At 35.6% G+C, this 14,392-nt stretch overlaps 1 protein-coding gene across 9 annotated transcripts in view; it reads left to right on the plus strand.

The window, feature by feature from the left end:
• OSBPL8 (oxysterol binding protein like 8) overlaps positions 1–12,540 on the plus strand; it is a 160,497-nt gene extending 147,957 nt beyond the window's left edge. For all 9 annotated transcript variants that reach the window (XM_070409680.1, XM_070409682.1, XM_070409683.1 and 6 more), the window contains 5 exons: positions 1,695–1,880; positions 2,195–2,282; positions 3,111–3,216; positions 5,160–5,262; positions 7,999–12,540. In XM_070409680.1, coding sequence (XP_070265781.1) covers positions 1,695–1,880; positions 2,195–2,282; positions 3,111–3,216; positions 5,160–5,262; positions 7,999–8,131 — 616 coding nt within the window. In that variant the 3' untranslated portion in view covers positions 8,132–12,540. The remainder of the gene's footprint in view (positions 1–1,694; positions 1,881–2,194; positions 2,283–3,110; positions 3,217–5,159; positions 5,263–7,998) is intronic.
• The last annotated feature ends 1,852 nt before the right edge of the window (positions 12,541–14,392 follow it).

Here is a 14,392-nt window from a genome sequence, read left to right on the forward strand (position 1 = left end):
GCCTCCTGCATTCCCCACACTGGGGATCAAGCCCACAACCCAGGCATGTGCCCTGATTGGGAATTAAACCGGGCATGTGCCCTGATTGGGAATTAAACTGTGAACTCCTGCTCAACCACTGAGCCCATCTGGGTCTTACTACAGTATATTTCTTTGTGTTAGAAGGGGGTGTTTGTGTAAAAGACACTATACTGAGTACTTGATACACATTATGCAGTTTAGTAAACTCAAATGCGTTATCATACTCTCTAAATGATTCAAGTGTTTGTGTACTTTCCTTTTATACTTAAAATTGAGGTTGTCAAAGATGGAATAATATGTATGCACAAGTCCTAAAATTCTGTTTCAGCTATAACCACATGATGCTCTTCATTTAGAATGAAGTTTTGCCAAGGCATACAATAATTTTTGAGGTGAGAACATAATTTAACATATTTTAAAGATGAAGAAAACCAGTCTGAGGCAGTGTAAGTAACTTTAAGTTCATATCCAAGAAGTGATCTAGGATTCAACCCAAGTCTAATTCCAAAGCCTTTGTTCTTTCAGTCCCAACATACTGTTTTCCCAGATTAGTAGAATATAGATACTATATTTTTATTTTTCTGATATAAAACTAAACTTTGGTAGGGGGAAAAATTTTATCTCAGTAGTCTTTTCTGGTAAATCAGTGGTTCTCAACACTGGCTGCACATTAAAATCACCTGGGAAACATTAAAAAAAAAATACTTGGGCCCTAGCCAGTTTGGGTCAGTGGATAGTGCATTGGCCTGTGGACTGAAGGGTCCCAGATTCGATTCTAGTCAAGGGCACATGCCTGGGTTGTGGGCTCGATCCCCAGTTGGGGGCGTGCAGGAGGCAGCCAATCAATGATTCTCATCATTGACGTTTCTGTCTCTCTCTCCCTCTCCCTTTCTCTCTGAAAGCAATAAAAATTTATTAAAAAAAAAAAATACTTGGGCCCATTCCCAGATTCCTCTCATCTTGGGTCAGTACCATTCATTGCCATATGTTTAAGAGTCCAGTCCTAGATGGTTTGGCTCCGTCGGGCATGTGGAGTGAAAGGTCCTAGGTCAGTGATGGCGAACCTATGACACGCTTGTCAGAGGTGACACGCGAACTCATTTTTTTGGTTGATTTTTCTTTGTTAAATGGCATTTAAATATATAAAATAAATATCCAAAATATAAATCTTTGTTTTACTATGGTTGCAAATATCAAAAAATTTCTATATGTGACACGGCACCAGAGTTAAGTTAGGGTTTTTCAAAATGCTGACACGCCGAGCTCAAAAGATTCGCCATCACTGCCCTAGGTTCAATTCCGGCCAAGGGCACATGCCTGGATTGTGGGCTCGATCCCCAGTGGGGGTCGTGCCGGAGGCAGCTGATCAATGATTATCTGTCATCATTGATGTTTCTATCTCTCTCCCTTCCTCTCTGAAATCAATAAAAATATATTTTAAAAAAAGAGTCCATGTTAATAAATTTCTATTGCCAAGAAAAAAAATTAGTTTCCACTGCTGCTCTACTCAAGGACCACTTTTTAGATCTGCACTCGTTTCTAAGCATCTCAGTATAAGCTTTGTCAAAGACAAAAACACACAGGGGTATCATTTTCTTTAAAGGGGATTTAAACCTGTTCAATGTAGATTTGATTTTGTGTTGCTTTTTATACTATTTTTGTACATGTATTAGACTTTGGCAGCAAGTAACTCGAGCCATAAATGCAAAAGACCAAACAGAAGCTACTCAAGAGAAGTATGTTTTAGAGGAAGCTCAAAGACAATCTGCCAGAGATCGGAAAACAAAAAATGAAGAGTGGACTTGCAAGTTATTTGAACTTGAGCCACTCACAGGAGAATGGCATTACAAGTTTGCAGAGTAAGTAATTATCAGCATAATTTGTTGCCTTTATTTCTAGAATTTTTGTTAGTTTTTTATTAAGCCATATATGTGTGTGTGTGTGTGTGTGTGTGTAAATTAATGTGAGATTTAAACTTATTCCATTTATTATAAATTTGAGTCCATGATAATTGTTACCCTATAAAATAAGCTGAGGATCAGAAAATTAGATATGACATATCTTAATTTTACTGCTAGGTTTATAATTACTAAAGAAAATCTAATCTAAACTTTGAAAATGTTAAGTGTTTTATTTAATCATTAAACAAATGGTGTTTTTATTGCTTATGCAGTACTCGACCATGGGACCCACTTAATGATATGATACAGTTTGAAAAAGATGGTGTTATCCAGACCAAAGTGAAACATCGCACTCCAATGGTATGTAATAAAAAAAGCATCTAGATCTGCTAGGCATAAAAAATGTTTTAAATCCTTACTAGGTTCTTTGACCACCAACATTTAAAATTTAGTTTCAGAATGATATCATTTATTATAAGATGCTTTCTACATTAATCAGATACTATTAGTAAATAATTTTATTGGAAACACATCATTCAGTGGAAATGTTTATAATTTTGGGAACAAGATAAGTATGATTAAAAAGAACACTATTATTTAACATTCAACTAGAGGTACTAACTGGTGCAATTAGAAAAGTGGTGGATCTATATTTATATTTGTGTTTGTATTAAAATGTCTCTTAAAGGATATACAAATAGCAGTGACTATCTATTTGGTGGGGTGGGGGGAGAAGACTGAATGTATAGGGATCAGGAGTGGGAGAGGAACTCTTCGTTGTATATCTTTTATGCTTTTTGATATTTGTGCCAAATTAATATTTCCTATTAAAATGAAATAAAATAGCCCTTGGCCAGGTAGCTCAGTTGGTTGGAGCATTGTCCCTACACCACAGAGTTGTGGGTTCAATCCCCAGTAAGGGTATGTACAGGAACAGGAAACCAATTGATGTTTCTCTCTCACATTGATCTCTCTCTCTCTCTCTCTCTCTCTCTTCTCTAAAATCAATAAACATATTCTTGCTTGAGGATTAAAAAAGTAAATAAAATAATTTGTTAAGTTTTAATTAGACTATATCACCTTTGTTTTTATGTCTAAGTATTGTGCCATTGAACAGATAGTTTCAACAGATGTACATTGGTCTTTAAAATTCAATGCAAATTCACATAATAGCATGTTTATTTTCAGGTTAGTGTCCCGAAAATGAAACATAAGCCAACCAGACAACAGAAGAAAGTGGCAAAAGGCTATTCATCTCCAGAACCTGACATCCAGGACTCATCTGGAAGTGAAGGTAAAAATATTTATTGCAGACTATTCACTATAGGAATCTCATTTTTAAAAAAAGATATTACTATACTATGTTTGATAGATGAAAATTTTTTATGTTAATTTAAGAAGATATGTAAAAGTTTTGGTGGGGGCAGGAATGGTGTGCCAAAAAAATGTTTTTAATCCCTATTTTAGATTATAGATAAATTTTAAGACCAGGCCACAGGTAAAGGCATGGGGTATGGAAAAAGGGGGAAGCGTGCAAATCAAGAACCACACTGTAGTGTTGCTCTTATGCCTGGTTAAGCTTCTGAAAAATTGTTGATGGCTTCCTAGATTCAATTCAGGAAGCATTTTTGAGCTTTAAAAAGTTTTTCATTCTCTAAATAAATTGTTGTAGTTATAGAAGTCAAGTAAATATATAGCTATACTAAAATTATGGGCTAAATTACTAGTGTGCCATTCTTGTTCGAATCAGATGTGTAAACTGTGTTGAACTACACAGAGTTATAATCAAGAAAGGATTAAAGTAATGTCTGAGACACTCTGAGAGCGGGTTTTTTTGTGTTTTGTTTTTTTTAATATATATTTTTATTGATTTTAGAGAGGAAGGGAGAGGGAGAGAGATAGAAACATCAATGATGAGAGAGAATCATTGATTGGCTGCCTCCTGCACGCCCCCTACTGGGGATCGAGCCTGCAACCCAGGCATGTGCCCTTGGCTGGAATGGAACCTGGGACCCTTCAGTCCGAAGGCTGACGCTCTATCCATTGAGCCAAACCAGCTAGGGCAACAACAGGTTTTTTAAAGGCATAGTCTTTAATCTCACACTAAACTGGGGAGCTCATTTTTATAGAGGTAACACTTGAGGTGAATAAATGATAAATACCAGGAAAGTAGTAGAAGAAAAATAGTTAAGAGTTGAAAGGTAGCTGAATTCAGTTTGGGGAAATGTTCTTAGAGGAACTCTGATGAATTTATAATGAATTATAATATAAGCTTGAGAAATGCAGGTAGGGAACAAGCTACTGGAATAACGAGGAATAGACTGAATAAAGGTTTAAAAGCAGGAATTGCATGGTACCCATGTGCTAGAGGGAGTGTTTGATACACTGTTGTTCCCATTTTAGAGAAAAGGAAACTAAGATACAGGTTAATCTGCCCAAGGACATATATCATCCCATAAGACAATATATATGTTATGTAAGCAGATATTTTGGCTCCTTAATTTACTCTCTTCTCTTATCCCTCCACTATATTATCTATAATGTATCAGCTGTCATTTATTGAGTACTTAAAGTGTACCAAACTGGATGTTAAACACACATTACTACTATGAAATTTGGGTGTTAATTATACCTATTTTACAAATGAGAAAGCTGAGACCTGGAGAGAGGTTAAGATCTGAACAAAAATGGAAAGGAAGGAATAGATACATTCGGGGAATTAGAAAAAAAAACAAAACACCAGTACAGTTTGCTGGTTGATAATAAAAGTGTATAGAAGTATCAAAACCAAGTGAAAAAGTTTAAAGTTTGGGTGACTAGGGGAATAAAGATAACATTAACAACTAATATAAAATTGAAAAAGGGGCTCAAAAAGCTGACTTCCTCAGATGAAGGCAAATGGGCAAAGAGATAGAAGAGAGTAATACCTTTCCAAGTTAATATATGTATTTATTGAGCTATTTTTGTCTGTTTTAATTAGTTAAAAAATAAAACTGATACCATCCAAAACTACTACTTTGTGGTTACTTTAAATATATCTGTAATGTTCTAGTTTTGGAATGATATGATTAAACTTCAAAAATGCAGAGTATTTGTATTATTATGTTAATCTCTAAACCATAAAAATGGTGCCTGGGAAAATTTTTATTATATGAGAATCATTAAGCTACAATGTAGATTGTTTGTAATTAAATATGTTCACTATTTTCACCATGTTTATTCTAAATATCCTTTTAGCTCAACCAGTAAAACCAAGTACAAGAAGAAAGAAAGGAATAGACTTGGGAGACATTCAGAATTCCATTGAATCCATAAAACAAGCACAGGAAGAAATTAAAAGGTAATACATTGCTGACTATTCATTTGAGTCCAGAGGTGTAGTTTAGAATCCTGTTACATAGGAAATCATAGGCCAATATTTTGCAAATCATTTACATTTTTAATATCATTACTAAACTAAAATAGAGCCTTGGCTTCTGTCACCTGATGACTGAAATGCATGAAAATCTTTCAGCACTAAAATATTGGGGGAGATGTTGAGATTGCTTTTTCTCATCTCTGAGCGTGAAATTGGAATCTCTTGACCTTATTGCTGTAGCATACTAAGAATGCAGCTGACCTGGATGTGGAAGTGGGTGATTTCTGAGAAAGGCCATTAACAAAGGCTTCTGCAGTGTCCTTTGTTCATGGCTAATATTTAATTGCAATGTACCAGTTGAAATATTGAAATACTTTCACATGTGGATAAAGAGCCACTACCCTGAGACCTTCATGTGCCCCACTGGCAGTCCCAGACCTTTTCCCCACACACCTCCCAGATCCAGCAACTAAAAGTCATTAACACCTACACAGGATCCTTGGAGGGAAAAGGAACTTACACTGCTCCTTGCTAAAGCTAGCATGAGTTCAGATCAATTGTCTCCCATTGCTGTATCAGATGTTAATTTTTTTTAATACTAGCCAACCTGCTTTTGTATATTCAGTACTTAGCACTAGATGTTCTGGAAGATTTTTTTCAAAGATATTTTCTCTTTTCATAGTGATCTTATAACTCATATTTAGTTGAGTAATTAAATATGTTCACTATTTTCACCATGTTTATTAAATAGTTAAATCTATTCATCCACAGCCTCATCTCCTGCCATTCCCCTACCCCATGGTCGGCAAACTGTGGCTCACGAGCCACATGCGGCTCTTTGGCCCCTTGAGTCTGGCTCTTCCACAAAATACCACGTGTGGGCGCGCACATACAGTGCGATTGAAACTTCGTGACCCATGCGCAGAAGTCGGTATTTTGTGGAAGAGCCACACTCAAGGGGCCAAAAAGCCGCATGTGGCTCTCGAGCCGTAGTTTGCCAAGCCACAGTCTGCCGACCATTGCCCTACACCAAGCATGTCAAACTCAAAGGCTAACACAGGCCAAATAAACAAGGTTTAAGTTTATGTGGGCCACAAAAAAACAAAAGCTTCAGTTTTTATCAAAGCGTAGGTTTATTTTGATAGAGACATGCTGAATACAAGGGCTGAAATAAATGAGTAATTGTTAGCATAAAATAATAGAACATTTTAATAAAAATTAATATTTTTTCTTGAGCATTAATTTACCAGACACTGAATAACTGCACAAATTAATAAGCATAACGCAAATAAACCTATTTTTCTTGTTCTCTGAAAGCGAAATATTTCCTGTTACGCACACCGAACAAGTCAGTCCAAGACTAAATACGTGGCCATTGGCTGCTAAAATATTCGCTACTGGTATTAGTGGAGAGAAATGGTGTGCCTGTGCATAAGGCGAGTAAGGGAAATGAATGCAACACAATTATAGTGATCAGTCATTAGTGAACGTTGTAGTTCATTTTTAATAATTAATGTGTAACAGGATATTGTAAAAATTAAATTACGAAATTTTTATTAAAACGTTTCTTACATACCGTTATATTGGCTGGGCTGCAAAAACATTCGTTGTGGGCCATGAGTTTGACATGCTTGCACTACACCTATCCCATTCTTAAGTCCTATGAATCTCCTCACATCTTCAGACTATACTCTTCTTCTCTCGCATTTTTGGATTTTTGCCCACACTGAACCCACTTCTTAGATGGCCCGTCCTCCCACCCTGGCCATCAAAAAATCCGTTTATCCTTCAGAATATAACTCAAATGCCACCCTTTTTGTATGTCTCATCACTTACCTTCCCCTGTAGGGTTATTAATGCCTCCACTCAGCTTGTTTAGCTCTCTGTACATATTACTTTGGAGCATGACTCTCTATCAAAATAAACCTACGCTTCGATAAAAATTGAAGCTTTTGTATGTGTCTGTTTATCCCTGCTGGACCATGAGCTCCTCTAGAGCAGAGAGCCTGTTTTCTGCATCTTGGTATCATTGACCCTAACATAATGTGCTCACATTTTCTAATTTAATTATATTTATAAATTGAGTCTACTTTTTTGTTTTGCCTCCTTTTCTTTCTCTATAGTGCTAAGACACTTTAATAGAAGAAGTCAGAAAAAGAAAAGGTCTTCACTAATCAGCTCCTTTTAGCCAAAAGCAGTTAGGGTGGCATGAGGATATTTTAAACTCACTTCCTAACTAAATTGACATTTTATTTTTATTTGCATATGAAATGTCCATAGAGCATTCTCTAAGTTATGAACGTCATGAAATCTGTTGCATTATTTTTTTCTGGGTAATTTAGGATTTTTCTTCAATTCCACCTCTGTCTTCCGAAAGTAAAGATAAAGAACCTTAGTGGGCCAACTAAGACGAAAAATTTTTGTTTTAAAGCCACTGAAATATCAGAAAAGGTGATATATTTCTACATCATCAAACTAATAATTATGTTTGATGCACGGCATTAAGTAATATATTTGGTACAATGTAGAATATAGATTTAGACAAGACCTAATAATAGCTCCACGTAGCATAATCAGCTCCTTGTTCGGGCAGCAGTGATTGAGATAGTTACTTTTGTTACTGTAATTAAGTGCTCTGTGGCCATATATGAAATTATGAGTTCTGTGCTAACATTTTTCACAAATAATTTAAAAATTTACTGTTGCTTATTTTTGTAGAAATATTACGGCTCTTCGAAATCATTTAGTTTCAAGCGCACCTACCACGGATTATTTTTTGCAACAAAAAGACTACTTCATCATTTTCCTCCTGATTTTGCTTCAAGTTGTAATAAACTTCATGTTTAAATAGTTCTTTACAGTTAACTATTCAATGAACTGGAATGATCAGATTCGGCCTGGGATCAATGTTCAAGTTGGTTCAGTTTTATTAAAACATCACTATATTTCTGAAACAAAACCTTAGAGATAAATGCAGAGGTGTTGATCTTTCATACCTTTTATCTTTAACCTGAAACAAGAGCTATTCTGTTTGGTTATTAAAGTGAGCTATGTGTTACGTGCCAGAACATTTCTAGTTTTTGTGAGAATGTGTTTACATGTGAGTATAATAAATCCACATGTATACACAACTGTGTCTCATGTATACCTGATAGTCTTTGTATTCTATAGTATGTTCTGAGATATAGCACTAATGGTCATAACAAAAATGTTATCAATATTATAAATATGTGTATTAACTCTTTTCTTCATAACAGGCACAAACTTTTATCAGTAAGGAATTACAAAATAAGAAATGATGGGATAATAAACATATTATAAATAGTTCAATACACTCTAGTGTTTAAAAAAATCATTTCCCAAAATAAAAATAAATTAAAAAAAATCATTTCCCAAGCACCTAGCTCAATAGTCTTCTTAGATAAAGCAAGAAAAAGTGGTCAAAATTGATATATTGAGAGACACAAGGTGGCAACTTGCTTTTTTTTAAAGTTTACACAAGATTAATTTTTTTGCCCCCTCGAATTTAATATTTATAAAGGTACAAATGTACACAGGTGTATGTCAATATAAAAAAAAGGTATACAGCTACTTGGATCTGTTGATTATATCTTTCTTACATCTATATAATACTACCTTAAGCACTTGCTGATAAAAGTGTGGTCAAAATTGGTTGCTGTCCTTCTTTCTTATTTTTGTTTTTTTAATTCAATCTGATAACACAGGCCAAATTCTAGAGATGTTTATATGGCAGCGATTTTCAGCCTTTTTCATCTTACGGCACCCATAAACTAATTACTAAAATTCTGCAGCACACCAAAAAATAAATATTGTGCTGATCTGACAAAAAATAGATATAATTTTGATTCATTTACACTGGACAGCTGTTGTATTGGCTGTTGTCATTTTTTATTTGACAATCTAAGGAAAATAAAGATCAGTGTCCCTGACCAAATAGTCAGATATCGCATGTTTTAAAAATTCTTGCAGAAAAAAAAATTCTGTGGCACACCAGTGTGCCTGCCACAGCACACCTGTTGAAAATTGTAATTATAAGGCATATGAAATGCTGAAAATTCATGTTTTTTTTTCATTATGAAGAACTTATTTTAGCTTTCATTTAGACTGTAGTGTGCTCAGTGAATAAATAGAAATTATAACCAACATTTTATTTTAAAAGTCGAATAAAAGAAAGATGCTTTGTATGGTGGCATTTATATGTACAATAAAATTAGTTTCTTTAAAATGTGCAATAAGTTGAGCATCTAAGAAGAGCATCAAGTTCTGAAGTTTAATTTTTTATTCTCCTTGGTTCTTAGTAACTTCATTCTGTTACAAAACCATAATTCTTCAAGATTCCTTTTGTTCAGGCTCAGACAAACTTTTCCTACTTTTCTTTTCAGGTTAATATTTTTACTTTATATTTTTTACATAAATGTAGTCCTCAAAAGTCATTTTTACAAATGTAAATTAAGTGTAGGAACGTGTTCTAAGATATATCTTAGAAACCTGAAAATATCAATTTTGAAAATAAAGGCAGAATAATTGCTCTGGCTACATTTGCCTTTGACTAAGAAGAGACTGTTTGACACTAGTAAAATTACAATCAGCTGTTTATTGCCATGATAAATATAAAATCAAAGAATGGTTGCTAAATTATGAAAATTGAAAATGATAAAAGGAGCCTGCTGTTCCCCCTCCCCCTAACCATTATAGCTATCTTAAATATTCTAAAGTTTTATGAAGAGCCATTTCCTGTGTATTTTTGGCAAAAAAAAATGTATTCCATATGTGCATGTGAAACATAGTTTAAATTGATTAAAACATAAATAAGATGTACCTATACCTAGTATAAGTATAGGTATAATGTGACTACACTAGAACAAGTGGGGGATTTTTGCTTGTATTTCATTCTTGTCGATACAGTTTTTGTACTCTCTGTTACCAATGTTATGCTCAACTGCCTATTCACTGATATATATTTTGTAAATATTGTACAATTTGATCTTTTTTATGGTTTTAATTAGTATTAATTTATATTACATATAACTTAATTGGCTGATCACAAAGTCATTTCATCATTAAACCCTGAAAACTTAACATTTTTGTTGGTAACCCCCTTTTGGGGTTTTAGTCTTAGCTGCTTGTGGGTTATTTACATTTTGTCTAAATAGTGTTTATTTGTATAGGTATCTTCTAAGCCTGGAAACATATTTATTTACTTTATTATTTTCCTTTAGGGCAGATGTTATGGGTTCTGATTACCCAACGAGTCAAAAACTATTTCATGAGAAAGCAGGGTTACTTATGACTGTTCCTTATACACTAAAAGCATATATCTAATCCAAAGGTCTTCTTATGCTTTTAGTTGTATGAGTTCCTTTCTGCAAACTGAACACAAAACTCAGGAATTGGTGGCTTAGTTTTAGATCAGTGCTTATACCAGGTTTAGTGTGTGAATCTTTTAAAACACAAAATTAACTCTGTAGTTAGCCATATATGTTACTGACTTTGAATGTTCTCTACCTGGAATTACTCTTCCTTCACACATGGATTCATAAAAATTGTGATTTACAGTTCTCAGTTGTCTGAGAACTTTATAATGATTTCTAGGATTTAAGATCTTATATCCTGTTTATTTTCATTTGATCAAACATTTTATTTTTTCACATGAAAATTAAGGTAATAATTGACACGTGCATTTCTATTTTGGTCGTTAAGTGTATTATACTTTCAGTTATTCACCATTTAATGAGGGGTAACTGGCCCAGGAAAAGATAATAAACAGGGCATGTGAAGTAAGTAAGTTTCAGCAATAGATATTTACTGTATTTCATGTCAGTACTTTTGTATCATTTATAAAGTGTAAACTTTGTCACCATTCCATTGAAAAAGTTGGCCTTGTAAAATACAACCCTCATTTAGTAGTATTCACGTTTTTGTGCCTTTACGAAAATACTTTTACTTATTTTGTGTTACAGAACTATATAATATGATTCAAAGTGTTTATAGGCTTACATGTCATAAAGGGTCATTTCTCTTTGTCACCTTATTTCCTTTTATATAGCTAAGTATATTTCAATGGTAATGCTGTACTTTTATAAGGGTTTGTCTATTTACCTATTTCAAATATATTCACTCTCAACATCATTGAAGTAGACTTGTGAGATTATTCTGAGTATTGTAAACAGTGCCTTTCTGATGGAATTCACACTGTTTTGGGTGTCAACTTGTGCCATAAATACACAAAATTCTGTGAAAGGCAGTTTTAACTTTTGAAGAATATCTTAGTCAAATATTTAAGAAAATAAATGTATAAAATTCCATTTTCCTAGTGTTTAGCATTTCTAGTGAGCAGTGAATATATTTTTGGGGTTTGTTTGACATAAGTTGATAATGACATTGCTGTTGAGCCATATATGATGCTCTAGATTATTTTGAATTATGCTAAATGTACAGAACTAAAATATTAAAATTAGCATTTATACCAAATTTTCCAATTTGAACCCACACAAATCACTAAGTTTACATTTCAACTTCTGATTACATGAAAAAAGAGATTCTTTAAAAATATATAATCTGCCGCTATTATGTAATTTGGTTTCATTTTGTTTACCTATAGTGTGGATTTAGTATATTTAATTTACTTTTTGTTACTCTTAATATAGCTTGTTTTGTTACAGTTTTTATTTGAAGACAGACTATTAAAATTGTATAGGACCAGTATCTCCTTAATATGATTTACATAGTTAGAAGAGCCACAAGAACCCCATGACAAAATGAATGTGAATATACTTTCTAAAAAATTCAGAAAATTTTATCTTTCTGCATTTATCATGTAAAATTATTTTAGTATTATAATGTTGAAATTTATTTAAAGAAAAATGCCACAAGACATTTGAACTGATGAGCCACAGAATGTCAGTTGAAAATTTTTTCACTTTTTAGCATGCTAAATATACATCTAAGTTAAATATTCTGATTGATGGCCACTTATAAATTCACACTACCACTGGTCAGTTTGTATAACAGAATTAAAGTATGTTATCTGCAGTGTAAGTACAGCACACTGTCAAATTCTTTTCCTTGAGGTGCATCGTAAATGTACAGATAGTCATAGGCTACTGTTTTGTAATGTATTACATTTCTAATCTATTATTCCTAACCTATTATGTGTGCAGAGACAAAGAATTGAATTTTTCTAATGATCTGTAAAATTATGCTAACTTCTACAAGTAGGCATTCTAAATAAAATTTTAAAAAAGCAAATTGTGATCAAATGACTTTGAATATAACACATTAAATTACTAGTCCCAATTTTTTAATTAAAAATTTTAATGGGTGTAGTTGTGAAGGATGGTGCAGGGTTTGGAAGGGATTTAACAGAATCCCTAATGCTTGCTTTACTTGGTACTTTATATTCATTTCTCTTTGAGTACTCATAATAACCTTAAGGTAAGTGGAAGTTAACCCGATTTTATAGAGGAAGAATCTGAGGCTCAGAGAAGTTAAATGATTCCAAAAGCTTCATAGAGTAAGGGTGATAACAAGCACAAGTTTGGATCCAAGTCTAACTGCAGCGTCCATTGCTTTTTCGCTGCACTTAAAGAGAACTCTGCACCACTTTTAAACGTTTGGAATAATCCTCTGCTCTAATCTTTATTGAGTAATGTAACCCCTTTGTGATGGGTAGAACCAGAAAAAAACCAACACAACTTACTTTTAAAGAAGCATACACACAAAACCCATATGAAAAAGGTTTTTCCTCTTAAATCACTTTTATGTCTATAATATCAGATAAGTTCCAAGAAATGACTCTTCTCTGGTTTTCCTCATCCTCTTGCCCTCCCCTTCTTGCTCTCTCCTCAGGGTCCAGTGGCTTCTGGCTAATAGTCAGTTGGCTCTGTCTTGTTAATTGGGGGAAGAGAGGGAAGGGCTTATAGCTTTTGGAACACAGGAGTAAGGGGCAAGGAAAACAGCCCCTCACTGTTCGACCTCAATGAAAAAAATCTACAAGATGCTTTTCTTACTAATAATTGGCCACACTCTGGGATGTCCTGTTATGCTATTACCCTAATCGATTCTTCTGCACCTTACAGAATATCCCTTTCATGTAGAGATAGAAGGCCGATGTCACAGCAACTTGGTGGGTGAGCTCTTAGGTATAGACTGTTGAGTGCCTAGAATATGCTGGCGCCATGCAAAAAGGCACTCTGTAAACACTGTCACCCTCCTCAAAACCTTGAGATTTTTCATATACATCCTATTCTCTCCATTTGTGTAAATCTGAGAGATTTTGGAGGCAGAAATACTTGCTGGCAGATAAATGGCAGAGCAAATCCCAGATCTAAACCTTAAGCCCATGCTCTTGACCACTTCATCTTTGAGTGTCTTAATACGTAAAACAGTATGTTCCTCTGCCTAACACTGTTTTCCTTCCCTGCCGCTGGACTGTACCCAGTAATGTTAGAGCACTATGTGTTTAAAGCATCCCACTGACCACTAACCAATGTGGCCAAGTATTCACGTCACCTCTGCTAACGTTCAACAAAATTACGGTGGCGGGCGGGTCACAGTGATGCCCGAGTCCAGGAAGTGCGGGAAGGAGCCTGCGCAAGGCCGAGAGCCTGCAGCTGTGACCCTACCCAGGCCCCCGCCCTCTATCCTGCAACCCCAAATCGCTTTCGTGAACGGAAGGAGAGCAGCTGGCGGATGTGGGTCCAGGGCAGAGGTTTTGCTGCGAAACCACGAGGACCTTGGAAGGAGCCGAGCCGGCCCCGCCGCGTCCGTCCCCTCCCTCCCAGGGGCTCCCCTGCCGCGCCGACGGCGGGAGCAAGGACACGGGGAGACGGGCGGCGGCGGGAACCGGGGAGGGGGGCACCCACCCAGCGCCCTGGGGAAGGGGAAGGGATCACGGGTTCGGGGCTGGGCAGCCCCGGGAAGGCCACACGCTTCCTGATCATCGCGGGCTACTGGACCGCCGCGCAGCCGTCTGATGAGCGGGGGGAGGGGCCGAGGGGCCGTCTCCTCGCCCCGCTTTCCGGCGTCCTCCCCGCCCTTTCCGCTTCCTGCCATGCCGCACCCCCCCCCCCTCCCGGCTGCCCGGGGCTTC

This window comes from Myotis yumanensis, unplaced genomic scaffold (genome assembly GCF_028538775.1).
Source record: "Myotis yumanensis isolate MYYU_CA2020_CCGP unplaced genomic scaffold, mMyoYum1.0.hap1 SCAF_3, whole genome shotgun sequence".
Classification (NCBI taxonomy): domain Eukaryota; kingdom Metazoa; phylum Chordata; class Mammalia; order Chiroptera; family Vespertilionidae; genus Myotis; species Myotis yumanensis.